General features: G+C 42.7%; 1 protein-coding gene across 3 annotated transcripts in view; it reads left to right on the top strand.

Moving 5' to 3' along the window:
* CTCF (CCCTC-binding factor) overlaps window positions 1-14,379 on the top strand; it is a 50,698-nt gene that overhangs the window by 21,364 nt on the left and 14,955 nt on the right. For all 3 annotated transcript variants that reach the window (XM_079906426.1, XM_079906424.1, XM_079906425.1), the window contains 3 exons: window positions 7,736-8,525; window positions 8,861-9,031; window positions 11,979-12,112. In XM_079906426.1, the coding sequence (XP_079762552.1) occupies window positions 7,745-8,525; window positions 8,861-9,031; window positions 11,979-12,112 (1,086 nt within the window). In that variant the 5' untranslated portion in view covers window positions 7,736-7,744. The remainder of the gene's footprint in view (window positions 1-7,735; window positions 8,526-8,860; window positions 9,032-11,978; window positions 12,113-14,379) is intronic.

Raw genomic sequence — 14,379 nt, 5'->3', positions numbered from 1 at the left:
GATAAAGCCTAGAATAGGATGCTGAATTCCACAGAGAGGTCAAGTCAGATAAGGACAGAAAAATCTCCTTTGGATTTACCAATTAAGGGCCATCGCTGGCTTCAGAGCAGTTCAGTAGAGTATTGGGGAACAGAAACCAGACTGGTGAAATGAGGCATGGAAGAGAAGTAAAGGTATAGAGACAGCTAGTGTGGGGTTGAGTGTGGGGGAATACGGAGATGGCAGATGCTAAATTGTCAAGAGGCGTTAAGAGGAGTTTTAAGATTAAAAGATTTGAGCAATATAAAGCTGACAGGCAAGAGGGGGAGGGCTGATCCAGCAGGTTCCCCTAGGATTCAGGCCAGGCTGGTGGTGTAGGAGCATAGGCAGACCTCAGGGGCCTTGACCTCGGGGGGCCTTTGCGTTAGAGTCTGGGCCTGTGTATCCTCCCACTCAACCAGTCAGCATGTGTTTTTTCACAGTGAGAACAGCAGTGAGCAAGGGCAGGGTGGTGCTCAAATACCAGTTTCCTCTCTTCCAGCTCCCTCACCCCCATGTGCCAGTTTCACTCTGCCTCAGTCTGAGGGAACCTCCTCCTGCCCCATCTTCTACCCATAAGTTGATAGAATGATTTTTTAAAAAGTGTTCCTAAGCTTCAGTTTTTCACCAAGACGGTAGAGAATACAGGAAGGATCTGGTCTTCAGAGTTCCATTTTTTGTGTGCTACTGCAGCCCAGAAGACTAACCCATTTGCCAAGCTCATTTGGTTGGATTAGGGATTAGAATCTAGGTTTCTTTCTTTTCTTTTTTTTCAAGCCGCACCTTGCAGCTTGCGGGATTTTAGTTGCCCCACCAGGGATCGAATCCAGGCCACAGCAGTGAAAGCGCTGAGTCCTAACCACTGGACTGCGAGGAAATTCCCCAGGTTTCTTTATTCCTTATCCAATGCCATTGAGTTGAAGGTGATAGCCAAACACATGAGAGAGATCCTTTAGGCAGTGAAACTGTGGGTTTGCGCATGTGGATTTGGGTGGAGACAGCTGAAGTAAAACGGCTAGTGAACCAAATGGCTACGGAGAAGGGAACAGAGCCAGAGCCTTGATGTGCTCAGAGCGGCTGGTGGAGGAGCTCTCAGAGACAAGGGAAGCCAAGGGAGAATTCTGAAAGGCTGATGAAGGAAGAGTATGAGTTTCATACTGTTATATGCCAAAGAAACTGAGTTTGAGGATGAGGGGGAAGCCTTTGGGTTGGCTGGTGTGGTTCCTGGTGAATGGTGCTTGTAGACCAAGCACAGGGACCACAGAGGGCTAGACAGGGCAAGGACAGGTTCTTAAGATAAGAGCAAAACCATATACACGATCTCATCTATATTTAAAAATACATATCCATAAGAGGAAAAAAACTCAGAAAACAGCACCAAAGTATACTAGGTGATTATCTCTAGGTATAGGAATTGCGAACAACTTTTTTAAAAAATTTTATATGTGCTTCATTTTTCAGACTTCTATAAATAGACTAATATGCTTTAATAATCTGAAAAAGTTGTGTCCAGAAGTTAATGTAAACCCGTTTTTAATGGCGTTGGTCCACAAAAAGATTTGACAAAACCTAGAAAGCATGCCTAACTCAAGCAAGGAGAGAGGCAGAGAACATGAGAGACTCCAGAGGAACTGAATGGAAAGCAGGAGGCACAGCTGAGTCCATAGAGGGAGGAAAGGGATGGATCAGAACCGCTAATGGGGTGACACAGCTAGGAGAGTACCGTCCCCAGGGAGTGAGGAGAGCGACCTGGTCCAGGCTATTAAGTTTGTTACTGATTCATAGACTCCTTTTCCTTGGTGGAAGTTAAGTAGAAGGATCCACTGCTGGAAGGGATGCACTGCTGGCAGGGATTTCCAAGCAGTGTATGGGCGAGGCTGGTGGCTTGCTACTTTGTGTCTGATTTTTCTTTGGGAAAATAGAACCTACTGCTTTAAGACCCTGAATAGATGCTGATGTTCATGGACCTTGTGCCATGTGTTTTTTCACAGTGAGAGAACACTCTTGTCAGCTCAACCCCCTGGCAGCACAGTTGGTTTCAATTTGTACTCCTTTGTACCAATTCTTTTTCACCTGGTTTATAATTCCGTAACCTCTTTTAGGTTGTACTTGGTTATTAAAAGCAATTTCTAATATTTTAAGTTCTCAAATTCATGGCAGAGACAACATGGATTTTTCTGTGTTCTTCAAATTGTTGTGTGCTACAAAATGTCACAGAGCTCAGAGATTAAATGTTTTTCCTCCACTTTTTTTTTTTTAATTTATTTTGGTTGCGCCAGGTCTTAGTTTTGGCAGGCAGCCTACTTAGTTGAGGCTCTCAGACTCCTTAGTTGTGGCTCACGGGCTCCTGAGTTGTGGCGTGCAAACTCTTAGTTGCAGCATGCATGTGGGATCTAGTTCCCTGACCAGGGATCGAACCCACATCCCCTGCATTGGAAGGCGGATTCTTAACTACTGCGCCACCAGGGAAGTCCCTCTACCGGTTTTATTATTGAGGATATCTAAATAGCCTGGGATTATGTAGTGATTCTGTGGCAGGGCTAGCAGTAGCATTTACAGCTTGTGAATTTTTTTGTCCTTTGATACTTTTCCAAGACTGTTTCCAAGGTGGATGGGGCTTTTTCTCTGTTCCTAACTCCAACATTGAAGTTACTATCTTTGCTGGGGTACTAATTTCAGACCTTCATGGCCTGGAAAATGCTTTTTTAAAAGATGTGAGGGGACTTCCCTGGTGGCGCAGTGGTTGAGAGTCCGCCTGCCGATGCAGGGGATACGGGTTCGTGCCCGGTCTGGGAAGATCCCACATGCCGCGGAGCGGCTAGGTCCCTGAGCCATGGCTGCTGAGCCCGCGCGTCAGGAGCCTGTGCTCCGCAACGGGAGAGGCCACAACAGTGAGAGGCCCGCGTACCATAAAAAAAAAAAAAAGAAAAAAGAAAAGATGTGAGGGCTTCCCTGGTGGCGCAGTGGTTGGGAGTCCGCCTGCTAATGCAGGGGACACGGGTTCGTGCCCCGGTCCGGGAAGATCCCACATGCCGCGGAGCAGCTGGGCCCGGGAGTCCAGAGCCTGTGCTCCGCAACGGGAGAGGCCACAAAAGTGAGGGGCCCGCATACCGCAAAAAAAAAAAAATGTGAGATGAGTAATGGTATAAAGTAGTACATCTCAAACTTTAATATATGACACCACTTAGGGATCTATTAAGTTGCAAATTCTGATTCTGTGGGTCAAGAGTGGAGCCTGAAGTTCTGTGTTTCTAACAAGTTCCAAGGTTAAGCCAACGCTGCTGGTCCTCAGATCATACTTTGAATAACAGAGGTATAAACTGTGCTGTCCAGTACAGTAGCCCTTAACCACATGTGGCTGTTGAGAACTTACAGTGTGACTAGTTCAGATTGAGGTGTACTATAAAATATATACCAGATTTCAGAGGCTTATGAAGAAAGAATATATAACATCTCAATTTTTTATATTGATTTTATCTTGAAATGATAATATTTTGGACATACTGGGTTAAATAAAATAGATTACTAAAATTAATTTTACCTGTTTCTTGTTAAATATGGCTACTAGAATTTTTTTTTTTTAATTTGTTTTTATTTTTGGTGGTGTTGGGTCTTTGTTGCTGCTTACAGGCTTTCTCTAGTTGTGTCAAGCGGGGGCTACTCTCCATTGTGGTGCGTGGGCTTCTCATTGCAGTGGTTTCTCTTGTTGCGGAGCGCGGGCTGCAGGCGCGCAGGCTTCAGTAGTTGTGGCACGCGGGCTCAGTGGTTGTGGCTCACAGGTTCTAGAGTGCAGGCTCAGTAGTTGTGGTGCACGGGCTTAGTTGCTCCACAGCATGTGGGATCTTCCCGGACCAGGGATCAAACGCGTGTCCCCTGCATTGGCAGGCGGATTCTCAACCACTGTGCTACCAGGGAAGTCCCTGGAAATTTTTTAATGGTACATATGTGGCTCACTTTTGTGGCTTCCATTATATTTCTATTGGATAGTGCCAGTATAGAACATTCCTGTCCCAAGACAAATCCATCTGAACAGTATTGGTTATATAAAAGTAATTATAGTTAGGATCTTGGCTCAAGTAGTCTTTAGTGATCAGAAATATAAATAAGATCTTATAAAAATGCTAGCACATTGATGCTCAGACATTTTTTATTTACAGGCAAATTATAAAGCACTTCACAAATGTCCCTTGACCCTCATGTTCTGCGGTAACATTTTGTTATATTTGTCCTTGCTGTTAATGGAACAGATTGTAAGAGATCTTTGCACTGAGCATTGTATCAATAGTATATATACTCTTGGTTGTTGAGAATAAGGGACTAATGAAAGCAGGTAATGGCAGAACAAATCAGGACAACCCAACAACCCACAAGGTTTTCCATTAGCCTTGGTTTTCGTTCCATGCAGATGGTGAGGTTTGCTGAGTCTGTCCAAATATGTAGGTTGCTTCAAGCCTGGCTTTTGCCCTCAAAGAGCTTTAACAAGCCAACTGGGGAAATGGATCATTTTGAGAAAAATTTTAAGTGCATAATAGTGTGGTTGTTTTATCAGCAGACACATACAGGGAAAAGTAATGGCTAAAGACCAACAAGTCATGAATCTGAATAGGTTATCTGGGGTCAGATACTGAAGGGCCTTGAAAGCCAGAGGGCATTATATGTATCATGCATCTTTCCCTTTTGCAAAAATACGGATACACTTTGTTGAAGAAATCAAGCACTATTCTTTATGAACCAAGTAAATCTTAATTTCCCCTGCTCAGAAAGCGTATGTGGGACTTCCCTGGTGGCACAGTGGTTAAGAATCCCCCTGCCAGTGCAGGCGACGTGGGTTCGAGCCCTGGTCCGGGAAGATCCCACATGCTGCAGAGCAACTAAGCCCATGTGCCACAACTACTGAAGCCCACGTGCCTAGAGCCTGTGCTCTGCGACAAGAGAAGCCACCGCAATGAGAAGCCCGTGCACCACAATGAAGAGTAGCCTCCACTCGCTGCAACTAGAGGAAGCCCATACACAGCAACAAAGACCCAATGCGGCCAAAAATAAAATAAATAAAATTTTAAAAAGGAAAGAAAGAAAGAAAGCATATGTGATTTCCCATTGACAGCCAAATGAGTATGGTCTTAATATTTTGTCATTCAAGACCGTCCAATCTATAGCCACAACCAGTACATCTTTCTTCTGTCTCTTTCTACCCTTTCCTCTGTCCTGTACCTTTTTTTTTTTTTTTTTTTTTTTTGAGGTACGCGGGCCTCTCACTGTTGTGGCCTCTCCGGTTGCGGAGCACAGGCTCCGGATGTGCAGGCTCAGCGGCCATGGCTCATGGGCCCAGCCGCTCCGCGGCATGTGGGATCTTCCCGGACCGGGCCATGAACCCGTGTCCCCTGCATCGGCAGGCGGACTCTCAACCACTGCACCACCACGGAAGCCTTATCCTGTGCTTTTTAAGTCTTTTTTTCTTTAACTGTTTTATTCTTTCTCATAACCAATTTTTTCTACGTAGGGACCCCCTCCCCTGCAAAATTTGTGTGTGTGCACACACACCATGCTGTCTTTAAATATCCTGCCCATCTTGATCTCACACCTGGTTATGTAGGGTCCTCCAAACCTACCACTTTTACCTTGAGCCATTGTACCTATTCTGTCTTTTTTGTTAGACAATACTCCTAGAATGCAGGACCAGGCCTGCATAGTCTTAGTCTTTGTACTGCTTTACAGGTGGTCCTGACTTAGAGAGCCTTCTCTGACTGCTAGTATGGATAGTGTTAAGGTACCTGAATTGAAGAAACGTGTGTCTAATAGAAGTAGCAAAAGCTTTGTTTGAGACGAGGGCAAGAATACAAAACACTTTAAATTTTAATTTTGAATTAACCTTTTATGTATTTGTCAGTTTTGTTAAGTCAGATTGATATGAATTACATAATTGATCAAACTCATTTTATTCTTAGGTATCTGGGTACTCTCAGCACTCACAAGACATAAGAGCCAGAAACTGTGAATCAGAAAAAAACTGATTTTTTTTTTCTGTTTTCTTTTATATATTCAGTTAGCATTTATTGTGTTCTTACCAACCTGGGCGTAGCGCTCAAGAGTTAAAAACTACTTGTTTTCATGGTCTCTGTCCTCAAGGAACTCATGGTCTTACAGACAAGAGAGATACATGAATGTCAAGTTGATGGTATGAGACAGGAGGTAGCGGTGTGTGTAGCTACAAGCAGGACTATTGGAGTCTGGATCCAAGTTCTGATTTTGGCTCCAAAAAAAACTCTGGTGGCTTGTTTTCTAAGGGAGAATTTAGCTAAAAACAGTGAGGTCCTCTGCCAGATATAAGAAATGTGTAAGATTTAAACCAGTTTTGTGAATAACTCTTTAATAACAAATATCCAGTCAGAGTTGAATCTCATTGTCTTGTGGCTTTTTTCTTTTTTAATAAATTTATTTCTTTATTTTTGGCTGCGTTGGGTCTTCGTTGCTACGAGCGGGGGCTACTCTTTGTTGCGGTGTGTGGGCTTCTTGTTGCGGAGCACAGGCTCTAGAGCGTAGGCTCAGTAGTTGCGGCGCACAGGCTTAGTTGCTCCGTGGCATGTGGGGTCTTCCCGGACCAGGGCTCGAACCCATGTCCCCTGCATTGGCAGGTGGACTCTTAACCACTGTGCCACCAGGGAAGTCCCTTTAAAAAAAAAAAAAAAAAAGATTTCATTTTATTTATTTTGGGCTGTGTTGGGTCTTAGTTGCTGCGTGCGAGCTTTCTCTAGTTGTGGCGAGCGGGGGCTACTCTTCGTTGTGGTGCGCAGGCTTCTCCTTGCGGTGGCTACTCTGTGGCTCTAGGTGCATGGGCTTCAGTAGCTGTGGCACGTGGGCTCTAGAGCACAGGCTCAGTAGTTGTGGTGCACGGGCTTAGTTGCTCTGCGGCATGTGGGATCTTCCCAGACCAGGGATCAAACCTGTGTCCCCTGCACTGGCAGGTGGATTCTTATCCACTGTGCCACCAGGGAAGTCCTCGTGGCAATTTTTTAAACCATTTGTTGGTTTGAATCAGAATCCAAACAGGATCCATACACTGTGATTGCTGTATCTCTTAGGCCTCTTTTGTCTATATCAGAGTTTCTCAACCTCTGCACTATTGATTTTTGGGGACCATTAATTCTTTGCTGTGGAGGACTGACCTGTGCATAGCAGGATGTTTAGTAACATCTCTGGCCTCTGCCAGAGCATCTACTAGATACTGGTAGCACACCTGCCGCAGTAGTGACAACCAGAAATGTGTCCAGGCCTTGCCAGATGTCTCTTGGAGGCATAGTTACCCCAGGTTGAGAACCACTGATCTGTAGGTTCTCCCTCTACCCTTCCCATTTTTTTTTTCTCCTGGTGATTTATTTGCAGAAGAAACTGGGTAGTTATTCCTGCAGTTTCCTTCAGTCTGAATTTCATCCCTGTAGTATAATTTAATATCATCTGTCACCAGTTTCCTGTTAATTGGTAGTTGGATCTAGAGGCTTGATTCGTTTCAGATTTTTTTGTTTTGTTTGACAAGACTGCTTCATAGGTGGTATTCCATTCTTCCATCAGGAGGTAAATAATATCTGTTGTGTCTTTTTGTAATATTAACAACCACTGGTGCCTAATTCATTCATCAGGGGTCTTTTTTGTTTAAAATGTATATGTTTTCAATTAGGCAAATTTTATTTTATATAATAATCTGTGTTCTCCCTTAATAAAGGAAGGGGAAATGGAAGGTGAGGCGGTTGAAGCCATTGTGGAAGAGTCTGAAACTTTCATTAAAGGAAAGGAGAGAAAGACTTACCAGAGACGCCGGGAAGGGGGCCAAGAAGAGGACGCTTGCCACCTACCCCAGAACCAGACTGATGGGGGTGAGGTGGTCCAGGATGTCAATAGCAGTGTACAGATGGTAATGATGGAACAGCTGGATCCTACCCTTCTTCAGATGAAGACTGAAGTAATGGAGGGTGCAGTTGCTCCAGAAGCAGAGGCTGCTGTAGACGATACCCAGATTATAACCTTGCAGGTTGTAAATATGGAGGAACAGCCTATAAACATAGGAGAACTTCAGCTTGTGCAAGTACCCGTTCCCGTGACTGTACCTGTTGCTACCACTTCAGTAGAAGAACTTCAGGGGGCTTATGAGAATGAAGTGTCTAAAGAGGGCCTTGCAGAAAGTGAACCCATGATATGTCACACCTTACCTTTGCCTGAAGGGTTTCAAGTGGTAAAAGTGGGGGCCAATGGAGAGGTGGAGACGCTAGAGCAAGGGGAACTTCCGCCTCAGGAAGATCCTAGTTGGCAAAAAGACCCAGACTATCAACCACCAGCCAAAAAAACAAAGAAAACCAAAAAGAGCAAACTGCGTTACACGGAGGAGGGCAAAGATGTGGATGTGTCTGTGTACGATTTTGAGGAAGAGCAGCAGGAGGGTCTGCTGTCAGAGGTTAACGCAGAGAAAGTGGTTGGTAACATGAAGCCTCCAAAACCAACAAAAATTAAAAAGAAAGGTAAAATGAGTTTATCCATTATACTCTCATAAAACCTTTTCGGGATAAAGCACATAACACAGTGCCTGTGCAGGTTATTTTACATTAAATGCATTTATTTTAAAGATTGTGATGTGGGCGCCAGTCTAAAAGAAGTTTATCCAGATTGAGTACTTCTTAAGTCCTGAAGAGAAAGAAGTAAATCTATTAGTGGCATGAGATAATTATAACTCAATGTGACTTAGTTGGCTTTAGTTATAAAAGGCTAATGAAATGTATTTGTGGAAGTTTAAGATTAGGATTAATCTTAACACTTTGAAACCCTGCAACAAGTAAGTGTTTTATTTTGCACATAGGTGTAAAGAAGACATTCCAGTGTGAGCTTTGCAGTTACACATGTCCACGGCGTTCAAATTTGGATCGGCACATGAAAAGTCACACTGATGAGAGACCACACAAGTGCCATCTCTGTGGCAGGGCATTCAGGACAGTCACCCTTCTGAGGAATCACCTTAACACACACACAGGTGGGTGCTGGTTAAGAATGTTGGGGGTGGGGCTTCCCTGGTGGCACAGTGGTTGAGAGTCCGCCTGCCGATGCAGGGGACATGGGTTCGCGCCCCGGTCCAGGAAGATCCCACATGCCGCGGAGCGGCTGGGCCCGTGAGCCATGGCCGCTGAGCCTGCGCGTCCGGAGCCTGTGCTCCGCAGCGGGAGAGGCCACAACAGTGAGAGGCCCGCGTACCGCAAAAAAAAAAAAAAAAAAGAATGTTGGGGGCTACAGCATAGCAAAGGTTTAAACTTGGGTTTTAAATATCATCTAAGCTGATTCCAGTGGGAATAAGAGTGGGAAGAATTTTTGTTCTTTCTTATGGTACCCTCTTTGTGATCTTGATTTATTGTAAGCAGATGGACTTAGTTATAGGCAAATGTAAAGAAAGTTTAGTGGAAAATAATCTAAATTTTATAAGGATGGTGATTCAGAAAAAGATTTTCTGTGGTAGTTAACCTATAATATTTCCCAAAGGTATCACCACTGTGTTGCTAAGGTTTTAACAGCAATGACAAAAACTAACCCCCCCTAAATTCCCAGGCAGTAATTGCCAGGCATTATGAGGAAGAACATTAGAAATAGAAATGAAATCCTACCTTTGTAAAAACTATGGTTTCTGGTTGTTTTACCTCAAAGAAGATAATTCATAATCCCAGAATGGAAAATTTAAGGCACCATTCCAGCAATTCAAACATTTATTTATTCATGGTCCACACATACTTAATACTCTAATATTAGCTTCATGTTGGCTGCAGTCATGTTCTGGGGTCACTAAAGAGGAGAGACTATGGGCTAAAGCTCTCTTTAGACTCTCTTCTGGGCTCTTTATACTTTTGGCGTTGGCATTTGGCTGCAAGTGCTAATAGAAACTTCTTTCACCTAGTTCTTCATGCAGAATAGCTTTCCTCTATCCAGATTCTCCACCTCGTTTTATATGATGATTCTTATTTTTTATTTGATGTGCTGTTTGTCTGATGAATGTGATCAAGTAGGGATTGGCCAATGAGCAGTATACTGTGCATTAGTATATTTGCTAATGTGACTTGGTCACTTTTCACCAACTACCTAGTTTCTACCCAGACACTTGATAATAATATTTTTTATTTGGTAGTTTGAAACCCTAGGGAAAGGGCATATGACTACATGAAAGCAGCTGGCCGCATTATAGGACTTGCCAGAACGGGAGTGCCTTGATGTGGGCGCTGCATGTCATGGTCTAGTCCTCAGCTTTGAAAATAAGAAATTCAGTCTGTCTGGTTATTCAGGAATGATTTGGCAGGACTAATTCATACTAACCAAATCCTCAAGAGTCAGATTCATATCAGAAAATCAGTTTATGTGGAAGAATATACCTTTTTATTTTCTAGATGCAGTCGTATTGCATTCTAGGGGGCGCCTTTGCCTATGTCAGGATGCTGTAGCAATTGAAGGGTGACTTGGTGAGCCATGGACCTTGAGCAGAGGGACGTAGGCAGTCATGTGGGTCAACCCGATGAAAACTCCTGTCCCACAGCAGTGTCCACTTCTTTCCTAATTGCCATCCTTATGTCTACCAGAGGCAGGCCTCTTTCTCTCTCCTAGATAATACTAGGTAAACACTGGAAATTTCTTTGTTTTCAACTTACCTCGTCCTAATAGAAATGGATGTTGCTTTTCTTCTCTTGTTAGTCGTCGTTTTACTTACCTGTTTGTACCACCAGACTATACATTTTTCATAGATAAGAACTCTATCCTTCACTCTTAATCCTCAGTGGTAGTAAAGAAGCAAATTGAGCAAATGAACATTCTTTGGAACTTTCTAGTTACTATCATATCCAATCACATTTCCCTCTCCAGTGTTTTCTCAATCTCTGGGAGAATCATTTCTGCAGATGGCTGGACCCATTCATTACATTGTGACTCTTCTTAATTCCACTCTCAAAAGTAGCCTTTGATTTTGGTGTTTGAGATTACCTTGCTGTTCACCCCTTACCCACAGCCCACAATTACAGATACTCCCTAGTTTCTAAATAATAACCTATGAAGGTAGCACTGTGTTCTACTGTCAGCTTTATCTCTTTATTATCATTATTACCTGGGCAGGATATTTTCAGTGCAGTGTTCAGAATATAAAGTGGCTAGAGAAGATCTACTAAAGTAATGTTATGTTATGGGGCTACTATGGGAAGACATATTAAAAACAGTGAGATTATCTCAGTGAAAGAAAAAACAAAACAAATATAGAGGGTATATTATTAGTTCATAAAAATATTTAAATATTCCATGATTTGACTTTCAGATCACAGAATATTAGATATTGATGTTTGAAAATGATCTGTTTAAATCACATAACATAAAAGGCAATACTACTTTATAAAGCCTTTGATAAATCTCTAGAATACCTTATCAAACCAAATTTATACAGAAAACATGTTATTATATTTGTATTTTTTTTAAAGAAAAAGTTGGTCAATATGGACAGCCCAGTGGCCCTATATGTATAATCATAATAACAGTAAGATTTGATGTGCAAAAGGATCTTGAATCAAATAACTATTAATTCTGTGGCCTGTACTTGATAAAAATTGAGGTTTAAAGATGTATATTTTTTAGAAGGGTTGAAACAGAATGGTGTTTCTGTTAACCTTTAATCCATAGTGACCAGAATATTCACAAAATAGGGGTAAAAAATATTTTGTATTCAAAGGCAGCATACTCAAATGGATAATTAAGAGAAACTAAATGTTTGGCATGTGTTTCTAATATTTTGGGGTTAATGTTGTAAAGTCAGCTGGGCTCACCCATAGTTTTTGGAGCTACTCTCAGGGAGGGTTGATGAGATGACCAGGATCCAACCTCATGTAGCAGTTGTGTCACACATTGAACTCTGTAATTAACTGTACCCTTAATCTTGTCTTTCTTTTATACCCTCCTTTCTCTAGGTACTCGTCCTCACAAGTGCCCAGACTGCGACATGGCCTTTGTGACTAGTGGAGAATTGGTGCGGCATCGTCGTTACAAACACACCCATGAGAAGCCATTTAAGTGTTCCATGTGCGATTACGCCAGTGTAGAAGTGAGTATTCAGCTCCTTGTTGGTTCCTCTCTGAAGATCATCATGATTCCAGTATGAACTGTCCTCATACTGACTTAATACAAGATAGAAAATCTTGCTAGATTACTACACTCGCACTCCCCCTCCCTACCACCAAAAAAAAAAAACCTGTAATGAGTGTGAAAGGTTTTCCCATTAAAAAAAGAGCAGTAACGGGACTTCCCTGGTGGCGCAGTGGATAAGGCCCAGGTTCGATCCCTGGTCAGGGAACTAGATCCCACATGCATGCCGCAACTAAGACCCGCAACCAAAAAAAAACAAAAACAAAAAGGAGCAATAGGAACTTCCCTGGTGGCACAGTGGTTAAGAACCTGCCTGCCAATGCAGGGGACACAGGTTCGAGCCCTGGTTCAGGAAGACCCACCACAACCCCACATGCCTTGGAACAACTGCGCCCATGTGCCACAACTACTGAGCCTGCGCTCTAGAGCCCACACGCCACAACTGTTGAAGCCTGCGCACTCTAGGGCCCACGTGCTGCAGCTACTGAGTCCGTGTGCTGCAAATACTGAAGCCCGCGCATGTAGAGCCCGTGCTCCGCAATGAGGAGCCACTGCAATGAGAAGCCCACACACTACAACGAAGAGTAGCCCTCGCTCGCCACAATTAGAGAAAGCCCACACGCAGCAACAAAGATCCAACGCAGCCAAAATATAATTAATTAATTAATTTTTTAAAAATCATCTAATAAAACAGAGCACTGATCCACATATTATTACAGGCAAGTTCTACCTAACTTCAAAGAAGTGAGTAACTATACCAAGAGCACTTCAAAATGGAAGATTTTAGGGACTTCCCTAGTGCTCCAGTGGCTAAGATTCTGCGCTCCCAATGCAGGGGGCCTGGGCTCCATCCCTGGTGAGGGAACTAGATCCCACATGCTTCAACTAAAAGATCCCACATGCTGCAACTAGAAGATCCTGTGTGCCATAATGAAGGTCCTGTGTGCCACAACTAAGATCCTACGTGCTGCAACTAAGGCCCATCAGCTAGCTAGCTAGCTAGCTTGCTTGCTTGCTTTATTTATCACCTTTATTATTTGAGGCTACGCTGTTACCAAAACTGGATAAGGATACTTCCAAAAGAAAACTGTTTCTGTTTCTCACAGGAAAACCAAAATTCTAAGTGAATTAACAAACCAAATTTGGTAATAGATTTAAAAAATAAGTGATTACTAAGTAGAATGTATCTAAAATGCAAGAATAATTCAGCATTAGGATATTATTGGTTTGTACTACACTGAGAGATTAAAGAAAAACCATATCATTTCTATAGGTTATTGAAAAATCATAAAATTTAATACTTATTACTGTTTAGAGTTCTAGCAAGTCAAGAGTAGAAAAAAATATCTTTAGGGACTTCCCTGGTGGCGCAGTGGTTAAGAATCTGCCTGCCAATGCAGGGAACACTGGTTCAGCCCTGGTCCAGGGAGATCCCACATGCCGCAGAGCAACTAAGTCTGCACACTGCAACAAAGAGCAGCCCCCACTCGCTGCAACTAGAGAAAGCCCGTGCAGCAACGAAGACCCAATGCAGCCAAAAAAAAAAAAAAAATTTATTATAAGGAGTATATACTGGAAACCTATAGTAAACCCAGCCTAATTAACTCTGAAACACTGGAAGTATTCCCATTAAACTTTGGAACAAGATTTCCATTCCTACTGTTACCATTTCAACATTGTATTGGAAATCCTAGCTAATAGTATAAAATAATAAATGAATTATAAATGGAAAGACAAAACTGTCATGTCTTGCAGACATATTTGCTTACATAGAAAATTCAAGAGTATTGGCTGAAAAACCTAAAGCAGTAAGAGTTCATTTGGGTGGTCAGATCCAAGATAAATACACAAGAATCAGTGACTTATTTATACAATATCAATAGTAGGAAACAGGTTCAAACTCTTAACAGCAATAAAATGACCTAGGGATAAACTGAACAGCAAAAAACATCTGATACCTACCTGTAAGAGGAAAACGTCTCACATTTTTCCAAAGGACATAAATAAATACACATTTCAGCTTGATTCTAAATTTCAGCTGGAAGAGTAAATATGAATGACTAAGAAAATTTTGAAAAACGAATGAGGGGCTTGGGCTTCCCTGGTGGCTCAGTGGTTAAGAATCCACCTGCCAATGCATGGGACACGGGTTTGAGCCCTGGTCTGGGGAGATCCCACATGCCGTGGAACAACTAAGTCTGTGCACCACAACTACTGAGCCTGCGC

The sequence above is a fragment of the Stenella coeruleoalba genome (genome assembly GCF_951394435.1).
Source record: "Stenella coeruleoalba genome assembly, chromosome: 20".
Classification (NCBI taxonomy): Eukaryota; Metazoa; Chordata; class Mammalia; order Artiodactyla; family Delphinidae; genus Stenella; species Stenella coeruleoalba.
The sequence above is the reverse complement of the archived record's forward strand: the minus strand, read 5'-3'. Positions and strand labels throughout refer to the sequence as shown.